Source organism: Poecilia latipinna, unplaced genomic scaffold, assembly GCF_001443285.1.
Source record: "Poecilia latipinna isolate Pla-1442-1.1 unplaced genomic scaffold, P_latipinna-1.0 Scaffold952, whole genome shotgun sequence".
Lineage (NCBI taxonomy): Eukaryota > Metazoa > Chordata > Actinopteri > Cyprinodontiformes > Poeciliidae > Poecilia > Poecilia latipinna.
Window position 1 is genome coordinate 155322 of NW_015113568.1, and position 24944 is coordinate 180265.

The 24944-nt window shown below is 36.1% G+C and overlaps 1 protein-coding gene across 1 annotated transcript in view; it reads right to left on the reverse strand.

The window, feature by feature from the left end:
* The window catches only part of eys (eyes shut homolog), a 98787-nt gene that overhangs the window by 21004 nt on the left and 52839 nt on the right, over positions 1–24944 (reverse strand). Inside the window, exons 15-16 of the mRNA XM_015049587.1 lie at positions 18156–18264; positions 10655–10878 (exon numbers count right to left, since the gene is read on the reverse strand). Of these exons, the coding sequence (XP_014905073.1) occupies positions 10655–10878; positions 18156–18264 (333 nt within the window). The remainder of the gene's footprint in view (positions 1–10654; positions 10879–18155; positions 18265–24944) is intronic.

A 24944-nucleotide genomic window follows, 5' to 3' on the forward strand; every position in this document is an offset into this window, starting at 1 on the left:
GTAAAATATCCTTATATTTATCAAGAAATAGTCACAACAAACACAAAAAGAGAATACCCCCAGAAAAAAAAAATGTAGTTGGAAAAAATAAGTTTACATACACCAAATAAAAAGAAACATACACCTTGTTTTACTCACTGTCTGAAGTTAAAACATACCAAACATTTCTTATTCTAGAACTATCTAAATTATTTCTATTTGATAAACTCTGCAATGTTAAGATGAAGACCTAATATTTTATCCTTAAATGTTTTTACTTAATGAAAGAAGAAAAAAATCCATCATAATTTAGAGAAATAAAGACTCAAAAACATCAGTCTGTGTTTAATAATCAATATAAAGTGTTTCACTTAGCAAATTTAAATACTGAAATAAACTAAGTTTTCAATAATAGTCTAAATTATTGTAATAAAAATTATATAAGATATAGTTGTATAATAACAACATAGAAAATTTGTTCTTAAAAAGAATAAAGCTTATAAAAAGAATACATCTTTGTAAAAACCAATCATTAGAGGTTGGCCTAAAAATTGATTGGTGCGTCTTTGATAAAAATATAAACTTTGCACACAGAGTTCACATAAACTTATACTGATATGTAGCTCAGAACAATGTATCAGGATTTGGTAAAGACATTTTTTTAAGGGCTGAGTTATTATAATGGAGAAAAATCTGATGTGTCAGAAGTTTCAGTTTTCTGAGGGAGGCAATCCTCTTTCCTTACTCTCCAAAAAAATTCAGTTTTAGATCTGGTGGGAAAAAATAGATAGGAGGAACTGCATTAGGCTGTTTATAATCATGTAATTCCAGGGAAGGTACATCCTTTACAATAAACTGGAAACTCAATTGAGCAGAAGGAGCAACAACAAGCAGCAGATGTTTCTGACTCCTTGTATGTAACGCATGCATGTGTAGATCAGGAGACGGTATATGCTTAGAAAAACACTCGAGATTTAATTGCCCTAATCAAAATCTCGATGTGTGGGGTGACAAAAGGTTATTTTAATTTGCCTGAGGCAATCACTTTGATTACATAATTGTGGTATCAAAACTGTAGCTTGCAGACTAATTTGAATATTTTAATCACAAATGCATAAAAGCCGGTTACGCGACACGTCTTAGGCCATTCAAAACGAGAACGGCACTGCACAGAGGCTGAATGAATTCTGAAGAAGCTATACATTTTTAATCTAATAAGTACCAGACAAAATGATGAATAATGGAGCAGTTTGTGTATGATACCATTGCTACTGCAGACGGAACGCTGTGCTCAGATTTCCCAGATTTCATACTTGTAAGTTATTCACAGGGCAGTCATTTTCAAATGCATGCTGGTAAGCAAAAGAGATCTCTCATAATAGTTGTTCCACTGCCATGGAAGTCTTCAGTTGTTGTGATGAAAGCTTTTATACTTTTTTGAAAATAAAAAAAAAAAAAAAAAAAAAACGGCCACCGGGTGGAATTGATATTATTTATAGAGGAGAATTGCTTTGGTGCTGTAAAGCCATTCGCTTTCCAACACTGCGAGGAGCCAATTGGACACAGCTACACAAAATATACTTTAGTGCCTGAAGAGTGGAGGATAAGTGAGTGGATCGAGTGAAAGGTAACTAGTCTCTCAGTCAATTATTTGCAATTTAAATTTTAATAAAGGCAACAGGGGCGAGGTGCAATTTGCACACAGCACACATTTGACATATTCAGCCTCCTGTTTGAGCAAAAGGTTGTTCGATATCTCCCTGACCTCTTCCAGGCTCTCTTTCAAACATTTGCCTGGGTGGTAAATCAGGGCGATGTCTGCTAAGTCTCGGTTGCACTCCTTTCAAATATGCTGCCATAGAAATGCACACAAAGATGATAACTTGAAATAAAATCCGTATAGAAAGGAGGAATAAAGCACCAAGGGAACTTTTCTCAAGGGATCAGGCAACATTTCTACAGTTCTGCCCTCTGGGGGAAAAAAAAAAAAAAAAAAGTTAATTTCTTCAACCGTTCTTCAAGTATATTCAAGCCAGAATTTAGCGATGTAAAAAATCTGTGTATTTCATATATCCAGGCTCTTAGCTAAAAAGAAAAAAACATATATATATATATATATATATATATTTAGAGGAGCTCATAAGAAATGCAGTTTAAAAGAACTTCTGTTAAGTTAATAAATAAGAATAAAGGATAATAAATAATGCTCATTTCCTGTTTTTAGTTTCAGGTTTTAATGTTCATTGCACAGCTGCTGCATGTTGGATGTTGAACACAAAGACTCAAAGGTGTGAGGTCATTGGGCCAGAGACAGTCCTCGCTCTACCGCACAGACGTTCCACCTGAGAAAACACATACATCAAGACCAACACCTGCTTCAAACTGTGTACAGTGCTCTGTAAAGGTGTTGAAAACCCTGAACCTTTTCACATTTTGCCGAGTTGCACTCACAAATTTTTATGTATTTTATTTGGCGTTTGATGCGATAGACCAGCACAACTTAATTTGGATCCCTGAAGTGCAACGGCATGTCTCTATACTGACTGTGAACATCTGGAGATTGAAATGTTCACAAATTCTTCTTAGCAAACAGCAAACCCAGTCAGACTGGATGGAGAGCATTCTGAACATTTCAAGTCTTGCCACACACTCTCATTTTGCTTAAGCCTGGAATATAACTGGGAGATCCTAACACATGAATAACCTTTGACCTGCACCATTCCACTGTAACTGACATTTAGCGGTAAAAGACAAAGAGGTTTCAACAGAAAAAATGCTCAAAATGACAAACTCCATGAATAATAAGTTGTTTTTTTTTTGTTTTTTTGTTTTTTTTTTGGCTTCGTTAAAAGCTGCAGAAATAAAAATAAATAAATAAAAAATGATGTTGGTGTGCAGCTCCAGAGGATCACCGTTTGCTGGTTTCAAAATATCTCTGGCTCCCAGTTAATTATTTTTCACCGAGATATAATCATGCCAATGCTGTCTGTAGTTAAATTCAATCCTTCTGATCAGTGTGCCAGTGGTCCTGCTGAAAATAATCAGTAATAATAGCAGGCCTCAAAGAGAAGCATTTCTGAGGGCATGACTTGCTTGACTGTCAAGGGAGTGTGAGAGAGTGACTGACAAGCTGTTTGGAAATACAGGCCAGGAGGTTTGTTCACTGTTTGACCCAGACTGCACACAACGCTGCACATAGTAGTAATTCATGTCTATCATTTTGCCATCATTGTTCTTAGCCAATAAACAACTTCTTTTATTCCAAGTTTTCTACTTGCCTTGTCTTATTCATCTTGATTTATATGAAATTTTTATGTTTGAATGTGTACAGAAGTTCCCTCGAACATTCTGGTTTAAGGTTAGGTAATAAGTATTACAGAACAGAAAATAGTTTGTAAACAACCCATTACAGTCTATTTACCTAGCTTTTGTGGCACTAGCCATATTTATTTGCAATAACAGACAGGAAACAGCCAGAGAGAAAAGTGGGGAAGCCAAGTTTCCGGAGTTGGGAGTCGAACCCTGGATGGCTGCATGAAGAACTCCTTGCCTCCGTATATGGGGCGCCCAGTTTACCTCTACACCAATTTGTGTGTTTCTAAATGTGTAATTCAATTCATTTTTGCAAATTTGTAAACAACATTTTAAATCAAAAGGATTAACTTTTTAAGGTTTTCTCTGTGTTCTAAATTAATTAAAAATATAACTCATTATTTGGTTTCTGATTGCATCAAAGGACATTTTCAGGGCCACAAGACTTTTTTTTTTGACAAGAAAAAAAAGGTGCTTGAAACAGCCAAAAATATAAAATTATTGTGAGCAAACCAGTCTTTGAAATGTGTCTTTCTGATGATTTGCACTAATTAAGCTATGACAACCTGATTCACTATTTACATGTTGGGATAAACAAAGGAACATACTGAAAGACACAGAGAATTCATTGCAGAATAATGTGCAAATCTAATAGCATTAGCTTTAAATTCTACACCACCATAAAAGTTTGAGCTTTTTGAAATGATGCAAATTCCCATGTTCCAATGGCCATGCTCTGAGCATTAATTCTTGCTTTTCCTTTTACAAATCCTCAGTGATTCTCCACTATGACCCTTTCAAAAGAAACACAGAATATGTTTTACTCCAAACAACCCCACCAATATTTTATTTTCTACACAAGACCACAATGTGGATATTCATTTCTTTATTAAACTACAGCCATTGCTTTTTCTATTTTAACATTTAAAAAGCCTAAAATAGCATTCATTTCATTAAAAAGCAACTATCCTTGCGTGTCCAAAGTGTAACACAGTTGTACCCGGCTCGATTCCCAGCCGCAAACCATTTACTGCATGTATCCCTCTTCTCCCCCTGCTCAGGTGCTAATGAATAAACACCACTACTGCCACAAAACTCTTCAGAAAAAGAAAAGAAAAAATCTTATAGCACACCATAAACCCCAAATGAGCAAGCAAATCTGTCCATACCTGTAAAATTATCAAAAAACAAAGATTAGTCAAAAACAAGCAAAATGGTTTAGCAACTAAACTGCTACCTGCATATAAAAGCATTTGCTTTGAAATAATCTTTGATCAACCATTTGAAAAACTACAAACAAATATTAATTCACACCTGAGGTGGATCTTCAACCACAATTCTTTTTGGCAGAGTTCCTCTTGCCGTTTCTGTGTTAATTTCCTCAGGAATAGCAACTAATTAAATACAAAAACTTGTTTGGCCGAATAGAAAAACTGCTACTCATTTCCTGGCAAGTTTTTTCACCCAACTGGTTAGTGAGACACCATTAAAGCATTTACAATTCTCGATTCAAGTTTGGCCTTAGAATAACCTCTGTGAAGGTTGATTAAAAAATACACAAGACAGTTATTTTTGTAAAGCAAGCAAAGCAACAACTATTAACAAAAATGCTGTCTTGGTTACGGCATCAAATCATGAAATATGAACCAATGTTGGATTGCGGAGCTTTTCCCAAGATTGTGTGTAGAAATGTGTTGCACTTGTTAACCAATAAGTTTTTTTTGTCTATAGCAACTTTTTTATGAATTTATATATTTTTTCTGAGATAAAACACATGACTTTTTATCTCCTTATTTACATTTAACTTGCTTGAATTTTAATCAGTGCCCATGTGTTCTTGAAAATAATCTTGAAAAATAATATAAATATCACATTTATTTTAAAACTGGAATGAGCTGCTCTGTTCTCAGTTTCTGTCATGATTGGAGGTTTGGTGAGGTGAGGGAGGGCAAAAGTCCACGGGGAACAAAAACAAAATCACTCAGTCAAAAAAAACAAACAAACAAACAAAAAAAAACATAAAGCACGGTCAGGGTGGGACCTGCCGTGGAGAGTCCAGCGGGCGACGCCGGCGCAGAAAGAGGAGTCCCAAGGCAGATCCGGGGGGCCAGCAGGAAGGCCAGCTGGACGCTCGGACGGAGCACTATGACGCTTGGGAGGCTGCTCCACAGCAGCAGGCACAGGAAACTCGGGAAGCAGAGTCTTGGGCGGAGCAGAGGGAAGCTCGGGCGGAGCACAGGGAAGGTGAGGCTCGTCCGTAAACTCGGGAAGCTCGGGAAACTCTGGACGCTGCTCACCAGCAGCGGGCACGGGGAACTCTGGAGGGGGAGACTGAGGTGCACGCCGCCTCGGCGTGGGGACAGGCAACAATGGGGACAGACGCCGCCTCGGCGCAGGGACTGGCGGCTGCGGGTTCAGGTGCTGCCTCGGCCTTGGCGTCCTCAGGTGCCTAGGGGCCGGGGCCTCCGTTGGCTCAGGGCAGCGTTGACGGCTGGTTCCCACTCCAGGCGGGGGGATCACCAGCGGAGCTCCGCCACAAAACTCCTCCAAGGGGACCGCTCCAAAACACCGCCAAGCGCTCCACAGTCTAAACTGCATCATGTGGCTTTCACTTACGTGGTCAGATCCCACTGTCATGATTGGAGGTTTGGTTTGGTTTGGTGAGGTGAAGGAAGACGCAGGCAGACCCAGGATGAAGATGATGATGATTTAATGATTGAAAACACAGGGACACAAGAACACAAGGAGCTGGCAGAACGGACTGGTAAGACATGACGAGGATCCGACAAGAGACAAAGACAACAGGGGGGACTACTTACACTGGGAGGGTAATCAAAGAAATGAGACACAGCTGAGCACAATCAACAGGGAAGACAGAGACTCACAGGGGAACAGGATAATAAACACAGAAAAAAACCTCAAAATAAATACACAGAAAACACAGATCACAACAGTTTCACAGGTTGTTTATCTTATGTTGTGACAAAAAGTGTTTCTTGACATAGATAATGACCTACTGCTGGATAACAATATCTAAAACCATCATAAAACTAGATTGATGTTCTTTGTTACGATTATCAAACACTAAGTGACATTGTGTTTATGGAGGATTAAAGGGGAATTTTTCAATACAAAATTTGAAATTTTCTAGCTGAATTGATAAAACCATCTATCTTTTCAGATGTGATGTATTTCCATTTTATGAAAAGATACATTTTTAAACACATATAAGTGTATCAAAATAAATAAGATAATAATAGCTGTAGGCTTTTACTCTTAACTTCTAGATAAGTTTCCAGATTTATTATGTGAATTAAATCAAATTGTGAGATTTCAGGCATTATATCTAGATCATAAATCATCTAACAAAATGAGTTTCAGTGCATCTCCTGAATTATTAGTGGCTCCTGATCAACAAACTTCAACTATTGTCAATGTGAATCTCCCATAAATTTATGGCTTTGCAACCCTCTCAAGACTGTAATTATCCCTGATGCTTGAGTGTTTTTTACTGACTGTTTTTCCTTGCATTCAACTCTCTAGTTATATACTTGAACTCAGCCCTCTGACAAGCCAGTTTCTTTTATTATAGACATTTTGTTGTTTACCCTGCAAGCTGAGTGTGTCAGTTGAACAACTGTGAAGTCAGTAGAGTAATCCATCATTAAAAGGGATACAATATGATCAAGAACAAACATTTCTGTATTAAAATCCCATTTTAATCAATCTTATGTAAGAATCTATTTTCTGACAAATAGTTTTTGTCAGACACAATTTTTCAGTGTTGTGAGTCATAATTTATTAAAAATTAACAGAAATAAAGTCTTAAAATTTGGAACAAAATTAATGTTTTCAATGTTTTTGATCTACTGAAATCAATTAACTTTCCAGTAAAACTATTTATTAGAATTCACCTGCATTTTATGAAGATTAAATCCACTTAGTACTTATGAAAAATATATTAATTTAAAATGTACCAGTCCTACCAGATCCAATTTAACAATTAGCATAGACTTTTAATCTTGTTTCATGTAATATGTTTTGATAGTGGTAGAGCTACCCTTACTCTGTTTTAAGATCACACTTTAAGCACACAAATTGTATTACTACATCTCACTTGAAACAAAAATAGCAGTAATGCAGACATGTAAAAAGATTTCCCTGCAAATAAACTGTACACAAACAATAAAAAAAATATACAAGACATAAAGACAAAGTCTACACAAAAGAACTCGTCTTATGAAATAAGATCTGGCGTGCATCTTTAGGTGTGTTCCTAATCTCTCTTCTGTCTTCAGGTGTCTTAAAGACATACTCCCAGCAGGATGTTGCCACCTGCTTCCACAAAATTTCCAATAACTGCTCAGAAAGAAGCACAAGGGGATGTCATTAGCATTAGAACCCCAGCAAGGAACTCACAGTAAGGGAGCAAAGGATGCAGGTGCAAGCTGCACCACACTGATCATAAGTACATTTGTAGATGGAAAGAATGGAGCAGTTGTATAAATTTTTGGATCTCTTAGTCCACAGATTTTGTTTTGTTATCACTTTTGATTGAACAGGTGTTCATATTTTCCTCAGGTGGTTTAATATCTTTTGACTTTTTTTTTTTGACAGTTTTTGTTACAGAGCGGCGCTTACAGTATGTGTGTATGCGTATTCTCGGAAACAATTTTCACCTGCTGAATAATGTGCATCTGTTTCTGTGACCTGTACCTGAGGTTCACAAGTGACACAGACGCCAAACATCACAACTACAAAATAAGGAGGCCAAAAGTATTCAGGTTCCAATCACCTGTTTTTTTTTTTTTCCCCACAAAGATTTTACCCATACATGTATTGTGTGTCACCGAGCAACAACAAGTCACTGCCCTCTTAGTTTTCAATTTATATTCCGATGTGGTTTAATAAACATACAGCCACATGAAAAGAGGATGGAACCAAAATAGCCAAAACTGAACCCTTGACAAAAACCCCCATTCATCCTATTATGTTGCGGCAGTGCAACCTAGGGATACCAATACAATGAGCAGAGCTGTGCGAACTCCCGATGACCCTGGCACAATGTGATTCAAAAGGATACTGCAGTAACGCATATTCATCATGCAGATAATTGCATGGCTCACACTGTCCCACATGACAAGCCAATGTGACCACCGGCTCTTAATTGGGATTCTTAAAGCTATTCATATTCCAATATTCATGGCGCCCTTTCTCATTTCCTGTTTAATAAATGCAACTGTTAATTGATAGTGTCACAACACAATGAATGAGACATTTAGAGTGGCTATTTCCTAGATTACCAAAGGTGAAAGAGCATCATGCGCAGTTAATGCGTACTTAAAAAGACGAGCCAAATTGCTGGAAAGTGGAGAGTGATGGCAGACTGATTAGGCCGACTATTGGAGATAAAAAAAAGATGTAAGGGAATTGTTCTTCTGCTTGTTGACTAAATAAATGGTCGGGAAAAGAAAGTGCTTTACAAAAACATAGTTGCTTTAGGTTTGCAGCACATTCAAAAGTTAGACTTATTCATAGTTTTCTCTATTTTCCATTCAGGAAATCTTTGATGAGACATAAAATCATGGATGACCGAATTGTTGTGTCGTTTCAACAACCGCACCCCGACATTATCATAGTATTAGCATGTAAAAGGAATGTGTCAAACAGTGACTGTGACAAATTCATGGATGCAAATGGTTTTGATACAGCTAAGATTGCAGGTGAAAGCTCCCATTTTGTCATTTTTGTCAGGTGGTGCAGCTAATTTCACTCATACAGAGAACGTAAAACTAAATTTGTGTCTAAGAGCTAGAAGTATTCTTTTATTGTCATGGAATAACTGACAATAACTCTGTTTAGGCATAAAAAGGTCTGCAACGGTATATATATTTTTTGCCTATTATGACACTTTTACTAGTACAATGAAACAAAACAATAAAACTGAGAGACATAAAGGCAAATCTCTGGTCTCAGAAATGCCATATAGCTCAATACAACAAAAAAATGTCAAACATGATGTAATGTAATATGTGATGACTCTTTCAGAATTGTGTTGTAGATTATGTTTTGAAAAACAGAGCCTGCACATAATTGTGTTGCAGTTCATGTTTTCCATGAAGTATTAGAAAAGCTTATGCAGTTGAAGTGAATATGCCTGTGAGCATTGAGACAGAAGGCAGAAAACACGAGTTCACGTTAGCTTCATTCATTGCTAATAGTTACGTAAGACCCTCCCACCCACTTTTTATGCATGATGCAGGCTGCATCATGTTCCCAAATAAAATATTTAACAAAAAATAGAAAAATGCATAAATTGTTTAATTGTGAATTCATATTTATTTATCGACTAATGAAGTAATCTGAGGACAAGCTGTGGTTCAGTTGAGACAGAGCAGCAACAGCCATACTGAAATGAACCAGGCAAAAGCTTGATACAGTGTGAAGGACACTTCATATTGTCCCTTAGACAAAGACAGCCCCATCCTAACCTAAGAGAAAACAGCCAACAAACATACTTTGTCTGCAAAAGAATTTAGAGCCCTTGAACCTTTTTTACACTGGATTTTATTGTATCAAAATAGCTAATTTCAGCATATTTTATTAAGATTTAATTTGATAAACACAGAGGAGTGCATAATTGTAAAATGGAAGAAATATTGTGTGTGATTATCAACAATTTTGGATGCAGGGTATGCGTTTTGCATCTAGCCCCCCTAAATCTAATACTTCTAGATAAACTTCTTTCTTCAAAATGTACCCCACTAGTAAACAGAGTTCACCTATGTGTAGTTTAATCATAACTACTCTGTGCATCAGTGAAATCATCAGATGTCAATTATAAACCATTAGTCAACAAAAACATAATCAAGATAAAGGAGCACCAGAGCTTGACGACAGAACATGTTTGTATAAAAAAAAATAGTAGGGAAGGAAACAGAGAAACTCTCATTTCCATACCTGGCAGGGTGCTAAATGTGTGACCATAACCGTTCATGTTCTTAAAAGTTGGGGGGGGGGGGAAACCAGGTTACGGCTTAAAAGGTTTGGGTCCCAAAAAAAAAACTACCTCTGCCGATCCTGTGTCATAGCGATTATACAGTGAGAAAAAACAAACAAAAAAAAAAAAAACCATCAGGTTATGCAGCAACATCATTTCTTACCACTTTGTCTGCTGCAGGTGAATATTGTAAATAAGGTGTAATCAGTCACAGGCGGTTCCTATTCCTAGATTCATTTTTCTGCAGCACGCGTTATCATGTAGAAATGAATTTTCAGGGACACTGTCTCACGTTCGTGTTGGTTTTTACATTCCAGCGCCTTAAATAATCTGTTTGGGCTAAAAGGTGACCTGGTACTGTACCTGACACATGTTCCTCCGTTGCGGCAGGGAAGGTGCTGGCAGACAGGCGGGTCACAGTTCTTGATGTTCCTCCCCTTCACTGCTTCACCCACCAGGTCAATCTCCTTTGAGTTGACCTGGAATTCCTTGATGCAGCCAATGAATCTCCTCTTTTCTTTTCCTCTCTCATCATGAAGCTCCCAGAGGGATGAAACATCCCCAAGAAATATAGGTCCAAAGGATGTCTGCAAAAAAAAAAAAAAAAAAAAAAAGAGAGAAGTTTTATCCTTAAATAAATCAGTCTCTGAAGTTAGGAGCAGTTTGGATGCAACAGTACATAACAATCAATTTAACATTAAAATGAGATTGATTTATATTAATATGAAATGTGTAAGATGGCATCTAGAACCTACTGCTAGATTCAACGCTAATATAATGTGGAAAATAATCACAATACTGTTAACTAAAATCACTTTCTGAACCTATCGGCACAGAATTATAATTTTGAATCCGTAAATCCATCCTGTAAGCGTTTTAAGTTCTTTAAGTTAGCATGTAAGCAGTCTCATCCCCTGTAAGCAGAGGATTTGGATTTTCCAGGGTATTTTTTGACTTGTTGTTAAATGTTTAGATCAGCAATTTTCAGTTAACAATCAGTAAAGGAGTTTCACAACTGCATATGTCTAGAGAGAGAGAGAAATAAAAACAAAAACATTACTTGCTAACTTTCATGTGACATTTAAATAGTGTTAATTGTGATACATTTCAGGAACTCACAGCTTATTCTACCATAACCTTTTGCTTAATGAGAGAAATTAATTCTGCTGCCAAAACGGAGCTACACAATTTGGGGAAATAATCCTGTTGGAGTTCAGTTAAAAAGGTTTTATTCTCAGTGAGGGTTCAGGTATATTGTTTTTTTTTTTAAAGATATGTTTGTCCATGCTAAATAAAATAGAACTAAACCAAAATATAATTACTGAGCCTGCCTTTATATTATGTTTGAAACAATTCAGATTTTTAAGAAGTTTATGTTTTTTGACGGGACATTCAATGCTGATGTTGCATAAATGTTTATTATTGTGGAAAAAAACTCACAGGAATAAAGATTGTTTAGGGAATTAAGGAATTAGAGAACTTTAGGTCCAAATCCGACAAGGCGTTTTTTTTTTTTTGTTTTTTTTTAATAATACTAATAATATTATCTGAATGAATAATGTTTGAATGATATTTCTAAATTTATAGATAATGCTGCTGTTTTTAAAAGACTTGAAATAATGTTCTCTTTTAGCTAATTCTGAGGTAAAAACACACTGAAACTTCTTTACTGAATTATGTATTTTATTTGTTTTGTTTCGTTTATTAGCCACTATAAATTACCACCAGTTCTCTCTTTGCATCCAGTTTCTCAACAACGAGGGCATGCAAACCTCTCTTAGCACACATTTAGCACCCACAAATAAAGCTATTCAGGATTTTGTGGTAGAAAGCAAAGTTCAACGTCCCATAAATTATGTCAAGTCTTCCAGGTGCTCAAGTGACTAACCTGCCCCAGACCATCCTGTTTAACAATCAGTTTAAATATTTCTGAAATGCCTTATTGCCATGTTTTTTTCATGAGATTACATATTCCAGAAAATAAAATTTTATCTCATCAGTCCACACACTCTAAAATTTTATCTCATCAGTCCACACACTCTAATATTTTCACAAACATCCTGTGGGCCATTCTTTTGTGTGTGTGTTTGGTTAGCTGTGGCTTTCGCCTCTGAACTCTATCATGGATGCTGTTTTTGCCCAAACTCTTTCTTTCTGATGAATTCCAAACAGTGTCATTAACTGAGGCATGTGAGGCCTGTGGTGCTTTAGAAGCTGTTTTGGGTTCTTCTGTGACCTCTTGGATGTGGCATTGAAGCTCTCTTGGTTCTACGTTTTCTCCATTGGAGGATAATGACTTTTGCTGATTTTTCCTAGAGACCTCAAGGCTTAAGAAGTGCTTTATAACAGTTTCAAAACTGAAAGATGTAACTACCTTTGTTTCTTTTTTGTCCTGATGTCTTTCAAGCTATCTCATATTGAAAGATGGGTTGTATGCAGGTGATTTTTTGTTTTGTGAAACTGGACTAATTGCTACAAAACTGTAGTTTACTGATAAAGATTTCACTCATTTTTTTTACATTGAGTTTTGTTATTATGAATAGCTTTTTCTCCCTTGAAAAAAAGAAAGCCATTTTCCAATAATATATAATCTGAAAAGAAATGTGTAATGTGCAAATTAGTTTTTACAGCACTGCAACTAAAGGAATACAAATATGTGCTCTTTTAGAGAAATTAATAAAAAGTGTCCTCAGGAAGAAATTTAAACAATATTCTAAAGTTTTAATAATGCATAGATACAATACTAGTTCATCTCCTGAATCTTTATACTGTGTTTACACTTGAATGATTTATAAGTCAATTTTAAGTGCCTCAATAAAAGTAAACCTTGCTCTCAATACTCTGAAGTACAAAAGAGACTTTGAGCCGACTAAAAAATATAAATATATAAATATAAAAAAAAAACAGAAGCCACTCAGAAAAAATTTAAGAACTATTTATCTAGATCAATACAAACACTACAATAACAAATATTTTTTTGGTCACAATGCAATACTGGATAAACTTCCTGTTATAAATATTATAGAACAAATTCAGTCGATATCAAAATAAAAGTATAAAACATACTACATATCTGCACAGTAAAGTTTAAATATGAATTTACCTTTTGTACTCTTTCTACTTCCATGTTCTTTTCCATCATAATTAAGACATTCTCAGAAATTATGCCATTTTTTTTTATCTACCTCTCTATCAAATATAACAGTTCAATTTCATAACTGCCACCACAAAATCTGAGCAGTCACGTCAGTATTTATGTATTTATAGTGCTTTCAAAATGCCAATTATCATTTTATGCAGCCGGCTGAGCGAAAGTGATGGACAGCTGCAGAGGAGTCGTTTCATGGAGGGACAGTTAAGTGTTGGGCCACATAATCATTGAGGGTGTTGGTTTAATGCAAACGTTTGGTGGCAAAACTGCTGCTTATCTGAAAACCAATACAGACGACATGGATGACAGGGATCATGGGACCACCTGTTGTACTGTCACCACATTGGGGAGCCCCTGAGAGTATCTTTAACAAAGCTTAAGAGTCAAATAAACTAAGCTGCGATGCTGGGAAACTTTTACAATGAGCAACGCTTTATTTGTGTGATACAATCTACAATGAGCTGCTAGAGTTGCATAATGACGGTGGGGTGCAGAATGAATTCATGGCCCCTTCAAGTGTGTTTACCATGTTTATGAGACGAGTCCATTCGAAATGCTCACTTATGCAATATTCATGATTATGTAAGTGGACCAACAGCGACTGAGTTCACGAGAGCCATATGCTCATTTTTGAATTTTGTTTTAAAGTAGCATTTTTGGCTACACAGACGCAGTGCTGCATGGCTAACCAGTTATCTTCTGTACTGGGAAATATAGCAGATACTTTCACATGCAAGGTCTTTCATGTTCTTGGAGCAAAAATCTTGATTTCAGTACTATAAAGGGAAAACACAGTTTGGGGATACATTTTTCTCCAACAGTGACCTCAAAGACAGGTCTCTCACTCTCTCAAGTGAACAAGAATTCTATTAGTACTGTCACTGTGGTTACAGTGTATATTACATCCTTGGATTTATTCAGTTTTACGGTTTAGTAAACAGTTCCGTGCCATTTTTGAATAAAATAACATAGCCATAGATAAGACAGCCCAATGTACAGCAAATATATTGTGATAGCAACATCAGTGTGAAGATTATTATCACCAAGAGTATCATAATTATTTCACAAAACTGCCATAAGTTCAGACTTTGAATGCCAGATATACAGTAAGAAGCCTTTTGGTGGTCAATATACATGTTACAGATAACCAGACCTGATGCATATCATAGTTTTAAAGATGCTGAAAGCTATAGAGAGTTTAAAAAACCAGCTTCTATATTACAACTAATATTAGCATTGAGTTATTTTCTCATGTGGTGCAGCCCTGGCCAAGAGATATGTGACAAGTATAATGATTCTGTGGCAGGGGTAGAGCCAGTTCATGAATAAACACTTGAAACTAGTTGTTCACTGAAAGCTTTCTATAAGCATTAGTAACAAAACCAGCTAAGGGGCTTCTTTTATTTCAAATTATGAATAGGATGTCCTTTTAAAGTGCATTTGTAGGCATACTATAAAGAGCTTTCACAAGTAATGCAATACAATAAATCACTACTGTATCAGAAATGGATATAACTCCAGTCTGAATCGGAATGTGTTTGAATCGGAATGGGGAGAATTATAGAAATTTGAAGTGTAATTCAGTGTAACTGGGCATAATTTAAACTTGTTTGTACTGTGAAGTGAATGTGGTCTCAGGTTGAGTATTTGCTGCAAAGTTAATTCCTCAGTGCAATCTGCTGGGCCTACATAGATATTTTTTTTGTGGTAGAGATGGACTGATCAGAAAACGTGTGGCTGATTCTTGATCTCAGATTTTACAAATCTCATAATTTCTACTTTTAGCATAAATGAGAATTTATAAGATTGAAAGTGAATTGTGATATTGCAGAACTGTATGTCTCTGCCTCACTGGAAATCTAATGCAGTCAAATCTTTTGGACTAATATTAGACAGCTGCATCTGTAAAAATAAAAACAAAAACATGAGGCACATCTCAAATTGAGGATGTTACATTTTTTGTACAACATTCTTTTGATAAATTAAATATTGTAGAGTAAAAAAACAGTAACTCTCACAAATGAAAATTTGTAGGAAAATCACTTTCCTTTCTGCAAGCTTCTGTTTTTAAAACAACTAAGTCCTTTTCTCTCAGTAATAATTTCCACACTAAGAAGTGTTGTTTTTTGTTGTATTGAAATGTCGAAGATTGATTTGTATCAACTTTTGACTAAATTAAATTCTGTATAGTTGAGATGACATTTAATATCAATTAGTATTATGCAAACCAGCTGAATTAAACTGAAATTGCTCAAAATGACTAGAATGCTAGTCATTTTGCACTATATCAATAAAAAATAGATGAAAAGATTAGCTGGTTTGAAAGGGTCATTTTGACAACATAACTATTCTATGCATGAGTGGACTCCAAGAGATATTAGATTTATATGTAATATAAATCTATACAAATGTATAAATCTAATATCAATATATTGGAATAATATGTCATTAATGTCATTTTGCCGAGTACTCGACCCAATGTCTCTTCTTCATATCTACACACTGTGGTAATCTGAGCAAGCAAAGGTTATCTGTCAGTCTACCTGCTAATTGCAACACAGATAGTGCTCCTGTAATTAATGAATGTGTTATAAGTTTAAGGAAAATTCAAAAAAAAAAAGGAAAGAAAGAGGATGTGAAAAAAATCATAGCATCTCAAATTAGAAGACCATAAATCATGCTGAGGGAGGGGGCATGCTGAGCCGGTGGGAAGGTTGAGTCCCTCTCTGTGCCTTTGAACGAGAAAAACAAAATTATAAATAACATATAGAGGAGTTATAGATGAAATTAATGAGCCACATCTGATTATTGAGCCTGAGCTATCTTAATGGTGCTTTCATGCCTGCTAACTTTGATCATCTATGGGGAAACATAACAGGTGCACCTACTTTTAACGAGTGTTGGCCATTACTGGGCTGCTTTTGACAACATAAGGGCAACAAAGAAACAATTCATCGTGTTGCTGTCCTGAGTTGAATAGGTCAGTTGTTTGAACGGAGCCACCGTTGGCACGGAGGTGGTGGCAAAGTTCAGTAAAAACAAAACAAAAAAAAGAAACAATGCAGTCGCTGTTTCAGCTGCTGCCAGTAAGCATCATCTGTTTAATCAAATATGTGAGAGTGTATATCCCCAGGTTACTCTCCAACATCAATGCTTTATTTGTAACTCCTGATCATCACAAGGCATGGTAGGATAAGTGAGGGAGTGATAACCTGGCTTCATCTTAAATTCACCTGAGTCAAGAAAAGGTAGGTCGCAATGTGCTACATAAAGCTAATACAAAAAAAAACAACAACTCCATAGTAGAGCAGTGCAATGCTGCCGTGATGGTTTTTCCAAACTTTATTAAAGATTCATAAATAATCTTTAGTGAAGTTAGTACTTGTACCCACAAAGCTTGGCTATGTTAGGACAGGAGTACCTTGGATAAAACGGAAGTTGTAAAGTGAACATGCACTTTAAGTGAAGTCGGGCTATTCCTGGAATCACTGGATTGTTTCCAATTGTCAGACCAGGATTCAAGATGATTGTGGCCTCTGAATTCAAAACAATCTGTGAAAATATCTTTCATTTGACCAATAATAAGCCCATTAAGGAATATCCTCACCTCACCTCACCTCACCTCACCTCACCTCACAGAATCTTAGGTTTAAGAATGAGTAAGACAGTTATGTCCAGTAATAATTTATCAGTGCATGACATTCTGATCTGATATCTCTGAACACTCTCTGAATGTACAATAGAAAATTGCCCATTGCAAGCAGTCAAATACACAGGTAATAAGCCCCCAGTGATATAAAAGCATAGGAAATGTCAAATCAATATAGATTTAAAGTATATTTTTACCTCCCCTCTCCATCTAAATATGCTAGAGTCCATGTCTTCAGATCATCTTCATAGTTTTTGAAGTATTGATATGCAGCTATTATTAAATGCAGAAGTGAGTATTGCAAGACTGTAACACATATTTGCTTTGTTTGTAAGAATGAAAGGCCATACATAGAATTCAAGGGAAGCATTATTGGCTATAGGAAAAAGGTGGATAATTAATTAAGCTGCAGAAAAGACTCTTAAAGTCTATGTTAAATCACAAGAAACTTTGTAGCCTAACAATATAACAACAGTGACAGCTTAGATCTTTTCCCCTCCACTGATTAGATGTTATTCATTTTGAATTGACCTTGTAGAATAAATCTTAATATGGCACACATTTACATTTTGAGTTATGTAAAACAAAAAAAAACAAAAAAACAAAAAAAATAAAATAGTTATCCATATATTTTATAAAACAGCAGTTGTTGCTCCAATCATGTTTTAGTTCTTTTTTTGTATCTACCACTTTGTCCATAACATGGAGGATTTTACTGTTTTTTGTATATTTTCAGTGAAGCTGAGAGACCCAGCTTTGTAACTTGGAGCTGTTTTTGAGAACTATACTATAAATGTTTTTTATTATTATTATTATTATTATTATTTTATAGCAGGAAATAACAACAGATAAGCTAAAATCTGTAGTGCATTGATAGGTCAGTTTTATAGAAATTGACTGGAAATTCATTCCTAATATCTCTGATCGCTGCATCAAAATTGCTTAATCATGCCTGGAAGTCATGAATGGCAACCGGTAGTCTATGATAAACCTCATGGAAAAGGCAAAGAGAGATCTGGACTTTAAGGGCAACGGTTGATGTGACTGAAGGCAGGTAAGCATACCTCTGACACAGGGTGAGACACAAGTTCCTCAAGATGCTGTGCAGTGCCATTATCTGCAGCAATTTCAATCCGACATGACCCTCCTTGTTTGCCAACAGGCAGGCTAAATCTGTTAAGAAAAAAAAAAAAACAGTGAGAGAGATGAGGTGATTGAGAGAGTTAGTAAGTAAGGTAGATCCAAGCAAAATCTGCGACTCACAATAAATCCAGCAAAGCATGGAAATATTCTGATGGCGAGACAGACACAGCAGTCACAGTAATGGAGCTGCTAATGTGACTATTGAGAATATACCATAAACTGACTAGGTATACATTACATGCAGTTTTATGAGGATTTTTATGCAGTGGTAGATTGGCTTGGGAGCAATGGTGCGTTTATATCACTCCTCACCAGCCAAAACCCAGGAGAGACGACAAAAACAGACGATGGTTTGGATGCAAGATTTAAATAAAAAAAGAAGCACCAAAATAGGTTTCTTCTCGGCACTGCAGCGATATACTTTAAATCGCTGTGTTCCTTAGAAAAAAATCTGAAATTTACATAAAGAGATAAGCAGTCATTAGCAGGTTCATTTACATGATAAAGCTACAGTGAATGACACACATTGCCACGCCAAATAAAACAGGAGTTACATTAACTTTACTAATAATTACAACAGTCATAAATACATAAACTAATCAGCCTCACAAAGACATGCAAAATGCAAACCTGTAAGAGCTTATTGTGTCACTCAGGATTAATTAATGATAAAAATGAGGGCAAAAACCATATATGCACAATAACCCTAATGAGAAGGAAGACAATTTTGTCATTTGACCTGCTGGGACTCTCTGGGGAAATATACAGTTGCACTAGTCATTAATGTTGTAGCCATAATGTTAAGTAGCTGGTCTACTTGTGTCATACTCCAACACTGACAAAGTCAAGCACTTCCCTCTCCTCGATCCATCATTGGCTTATGCTGGCGCTATACAATCATGGGCTCTCTATATTGCGACAGGTTGCGTATGGACTTCATTGTTCACATAAACTTGATTATGTGCTGGGAAGTAATTCACGCGAGGCACCTTCATCCTACAAGTTTATGCAGTGCCTGCTGCTTAAATGTGAGATAAATGACACAGCGGATCTCAAGCCTGTTTACACCTCTAATGAAAATCCAGGATTTTGTGACTTTACATAAAGTCACAAATTCAAAACCTCCAACTAATTGATTTGACATCACGTAAAACTAAAGTGAAAACAAACAGTTCCATTTGAGAAAAAATGTGCCATTTAAAACTACATAAAACTACAATTACCTGGTTGCACTACAGTGCATATAAATTGATAGTTTGAAGAAGCACTTTATGATTCTAGATTCTGGCTGTACCATTACAAAACTTTAACTTCTTGTTGACTACTGCTGCAAATTCACCTCAGGTCAATAGCCTAGAAGTTGTACGTTAAAGCCTAAACTTTTTAATTTGTTATTTGAAAAATACATCAGTAGTATTGTTCTTTAGGGGTTATCTGATGTCACAAGAAAAGTGGAAAAAGGTTTGGAATGACTCAATCTCATTTCTTCATATCACAAAAACTTGACATTTTAACAGGGTTATGTACACTTTTGAGAGCCGCTGTATGTCACCGAGCTGCTAATTTGATTCTGCAAAATCGACCATCCTGCTGTTTGTGACTGGCTGAGCGTTGATGAGGAGAAAGCCTCAAATGTATATTTTAATAGCCAGATGGAAACAATAAGGGCAATCGCCCTCCTGTTAATTTGAAACAGCCTTCCAGGACACCTCCCTGAGGCAATCCCACACACACAACCTCAGGTAGGACTAATTACAGGTATGGAAATCACAAGAGCTCTTTTGTACACACATATCTGCATGCACACATATATTCATGCACACATGTTTAAGATTGAATACGTGAAAGGCAGCCTAATGTCCAGAGAAAAGGGAGAAGAGAGACATTACTATCCCCAGGGTGCCTGCTCCGTTTCTTCTGTCATTCTTCATACATTAGCATAACATTAACAGATCGGAAAGATATTTTAGAAAAGTATATCCTCTCCACTGAAATTCAGAAAGCAAGATGATAAGGTGCAAATGAGCACATACACGCCATGAGTACACGTCTTTGTGAAGCAAAACAAACTATAGAAAGGTATGAAAAATCATAGAAATATTATAAAATGTCTGTTACTAAAAATGTTTGATGCATATTTTAGTGGTTTGCACAGTGGGGATTATTTTTTTTGTGCCTGCTAATATCCCAAAAAAAAAAAAACAGTCTCTGCCTAAGCAAACAGGGTGATGTCTCCTGATGAGCTCTCGTCAGCACACTGAATGCTCCACTCAGCTAATTTACATTGGTCTGGCTCTAAGGAAAACTTGGCTATTTATATAGATAACTATTCTAGTCTTTTTAGCCAGACAACTAAAACTATTCCTTATGGGCTCACATTAACATCACAAACACTACAAAACGCACAATGGTTGATGCCTTCCATATATATGAATGAAATAGAGGGAAAAGAGGCTTTAAATGGAGAGATTAAATCATCTGGAACTGGGTTTTCTTTGCTCTATTCCCCTGCTTGGTCTCAAAGGATCAACAGGAGAAATATCCCAGCTTCAGATAAACAAACAAAGACATGTAAATATTTCATTTTCTCCAGGCACACAAAACCACAATGTGGTGGAAAGCTTTTTTTTTTTTTTTTTTTTTTTACATCCTCGATCATCATTTATGCATTTGTTCATCTGTCTAATGATCTAATCATAAGCAATTTGTCATCTCTAAAATCTTCATTTAGACTCGAGGTGTGTGACTAATTCAGGGCACGAGCATTTCTGTAACTTTCAGGGGCATAACCTCTGAAATATTACCTGCAATGTTGAGGGACCAGGCGATATTTTCAGCACTGCACCTTTATGCAAAGGTATTTGTTAAACCTGAGGTGGGCGTTTGTCTTTCCAATCAAATGTGCCTCCTTCACAGTCCCCTTGCAGAAAATTAGCAATGAGGGAAGAATCATCATTAAAATATTACTACTGCATAAAACATCTGAAAGTATTGGCAACAGATGGCAGTAAAACATCATGGAGCACACTGGTGCCCTTGCAGCATATTTCTCTGACTGTTGGGCTTTGGTGACACCTTTTTAGCTGTTTATTATTCTAAAAAAACATTATTTATTCCTAAAAAATGATTTGATGGAACACAACATGGTAAATTTGTAGTATTCAGATAGTTTGGCATTTAACCAATACAAAACTATTATATTTGAAGTTAATGGTGCTTACTAGACCCTTAATGTTTATGAGCAAATTAATAATTCCTGACTCATATGTTATACATATATGATGAACACAAATGCCACCTGTTACCATGCTTTTAGTCATAGCAGCGCAGGCTGAACAGCTACATAAGAAGACAAAACAGAAATCACCCTTCATATGGTTAATATTCATTATTTATGAAATTCTCCACACCATCTAACACAAACCATCAAAAGGGAGCAATTTTGGGGGAAAAGTTTAATATATTTTTTTCCAAAGTATTTTCAAACACATATCAGACCAACATCTGCACTTTTAGTGAATGTAATCTCCGCTCTGGCTATGGTGCAGTGGCGCTCTCACACGCAGCACTGCAGCATTTGCTGCATAATTTGTGCTGTGACCGGCAAGCCTCAATTAATTTGGGCAGCCTGTGTTCTATCATTATATCTTTGGCAATACAATTAGACAGCACACAGCAAGGCTCTTGGCATTGTGGGGGTTCACAAAACAAAGCTCCAAGTGTGAGCAGGCACGGCTGCCGACTGCCTCTCCAGTGAACCTTTTAAGAGGAGGTCTTGTCAATAAAGCGCTGAATACAGTGCAGGCGATAAACACGCCTTAACTCTGATCTGGCGTCACGCTGAGTTGATGTGTGTTTGGAAACAAAAATGCTCTATATTAAGATCAAGTGAATACACAATATGACATTAAGTCTAATGAAAATTTAAAGCAACTGAAACACAGTGTACTAACGATATGCTGTTTGCGTATAAAAACAAAATGAGTAAGATTGTTTATCTTTGGAGAGATTTATTAACTTCTCTGTAGCAATAAATTACTCACTTTTAATTTAAGTTACCCCATACCTTATAAACTCTCAGACTGAAAAGCAGTGAAGACAGATGGGTACCAAAGAGCCCTCTCAGCTCTCCATTAAGGAGTTTGTTATTGAAGAAGCTCACACAGATTAACAGGTGTTTTTTGAAACAGGCTGGACTTGAACCTGGTACGCTGGATTTCTGCAGCATTAATTTAAAGAAGTCAGACTCCTGATATGTCCTAAAAATGTCTTTTCAGATTTTTTTTCCCCCTCACAGCACACGTCTGTTTTTCTTCTCTTACAGGGGCTGTTGCTATGCGACACTCACACCCACATGTGCGTTTTTACATTGGAAACTTACTCAATGGTCAATGAACAGGAGCGGTAAATAACCAAATTCCATGGGTAAATTAAGTGCACGTGCTATTTCTAAACCGGTCAACGAAATGCTTGGCATCACTCGGTGTTTAAATTAACATGATTGTGCTGTCTTGTAGGAACATGCTGTTTCAGGGGTAATAAGACTTAAGGCAAGGATTGAGGCTGTTATTTATAACAAAAAGCTATTACTGCAAGCCTAATGGGAGTCTGTAAAGAAATGCATTTACCATGCAGGGAGACTCTAATGACAGAAGAATCTTTATAATTGGTGCCTTTGGAACTTGACTTGTCGTCTGTAACAGGTAAAACTTCCAGGGCTTCTTTGCTTCTGCTTCATAAATCATTTACTAATATTAGATTCTGCTGATTGATCTCTGGCTCCGCAGATGCATGTGGTGCCTTTTAGGAAGACGACAATCCCCACAAAAAAAGCTGTCTTCAACAGAAACTCTCCAAATATAATATGAATGCAGTCTTCCTATGCTGGATGCTGAAGAAAACTACACTTGGGATTGGTTAAAATTATATTTCAACTCATTTTAGTTTAGCTTGACCCAATGCAATTCTACTCAGTTTAATTCAACTCGATCCAATTCAGTTTAAGTTCCAGTTAACTCAGAATTCAATTCAATGAACATCAGCTTAATTCCTTCTAATTCAATTCTGCTAATCCACACAGTGCAAAACAAAAACAAAATTAATGGGAAAAACTCGAAAATAAACAAACAAACAAACAACAACAAAAAAAACAAGCACAATTCAAACCTAATCGTGTTCATTTAATTTTCAGTCTGGATGATATTTAACAGTCAGATCAGAACAAAAAAATCAGACATATATATATATATATATATATATATATATATATATATATATATATATATATATATATATATATATATACACACACACACACACACACATTACCATTGAAACTACTAAAGCATCCAAACTACTAAGGCATCCACAAATTAAGAATAGTGTTAGAAAACTATCACATTATTACACAATATGTGTATTACCGGTAATTAACTTAATTAACTTGTTTGATCAAGGGGGAATGCAACTGAGAAATGTTCAAAGCAAAAATAATTTATCCCTCTAACACTTTAAAATCTGTTCACTAGAGTAACATTGCTGATTTGTAGAAGTTTATTAGTCCGAATAAAATATAAAGGTTAATATACAAATGTATGACTTGATAACTTTAATGAAAACTATATGAGATGATTCAAATAAATTGCTAGGTATAATATACTTGATCGTGTTTTACAGCTAATAAATAAAAACAGATTGATTTGTAATGTGACACAGTCCATGAAGTCTGAAGTGACCACGGAGAGTTTAATGCTCACAACTTATTCAGTGTCTTCAATTGCAGTGGAGTCCCTCAAACCAGCTGACGCCGAAAGACACAAAGCAAAATTCAAGAGAAAAGAAGCAGACGGTCTATGGAGCTGTAACTCCAAATTTCTAATGAGCTTCAGACTGCTAGATCAAGAAATAATAGAAATCTGGCTTACTCACAAATATGCACTTATGTAGAAATAAGGGCTCAATGTTTATGTGCACAATTTCATTTTGAAGTATCAAAATATGGCATTTTAAGCAAATACGGCAGGTCATACAAAAGAAAATTAATAAATCTCCTGTTTCTAATAAAGACGTGGTTCTATCACGCAGTCGAAATATAGTAAATAACAGCCTGGCTTTTCATTTAAAGAGATAAAAGACTCCATTCCTTTGACTGCCGAGAAATAAAGGAGGCTGAATAATCATATCTACCAGGGACTCGCATGTGACAAGAGAATAAATGTGTTCCAGCAGAAAGCTATGTATCATCCTCATTGATCCCTAACTGTGTGTATTAAGAATGAAAATTACTCTAGCAGTGAATGTCAGGCACAACAGGTTTCAACCAAATAATGGACGCAGCCTCACAAAATGACCAGGGGAGCATTTGGAGTCTGCCACTCTGGAAATTTAATCTTTGCAGTATAGCCCCAAAATGTCCCTGAAGAAAAGAAAACTTCCCGACATCAAAACGCTAGCCAACAGTAAACATGTCCTCCCCAAATGAAAAATGACACAGCCTCCCCCACCCCACAGACTCCTCTCTGCGAATTGATATGACAGCACAGGGCATTTCAAGAGTGCTCTTTTTTTTCTCTTGGTGTCTTTAAACTATTTTTGTTCAAAGTAAAGCCAAACACACACAAACACAAAATTTCTGAAGAAAATTTATATAATCTAAAGCTGTTGCGTTGTGCTTCTTTCCATTAGTATCGAGTTTCCTACATTGCCTAAAG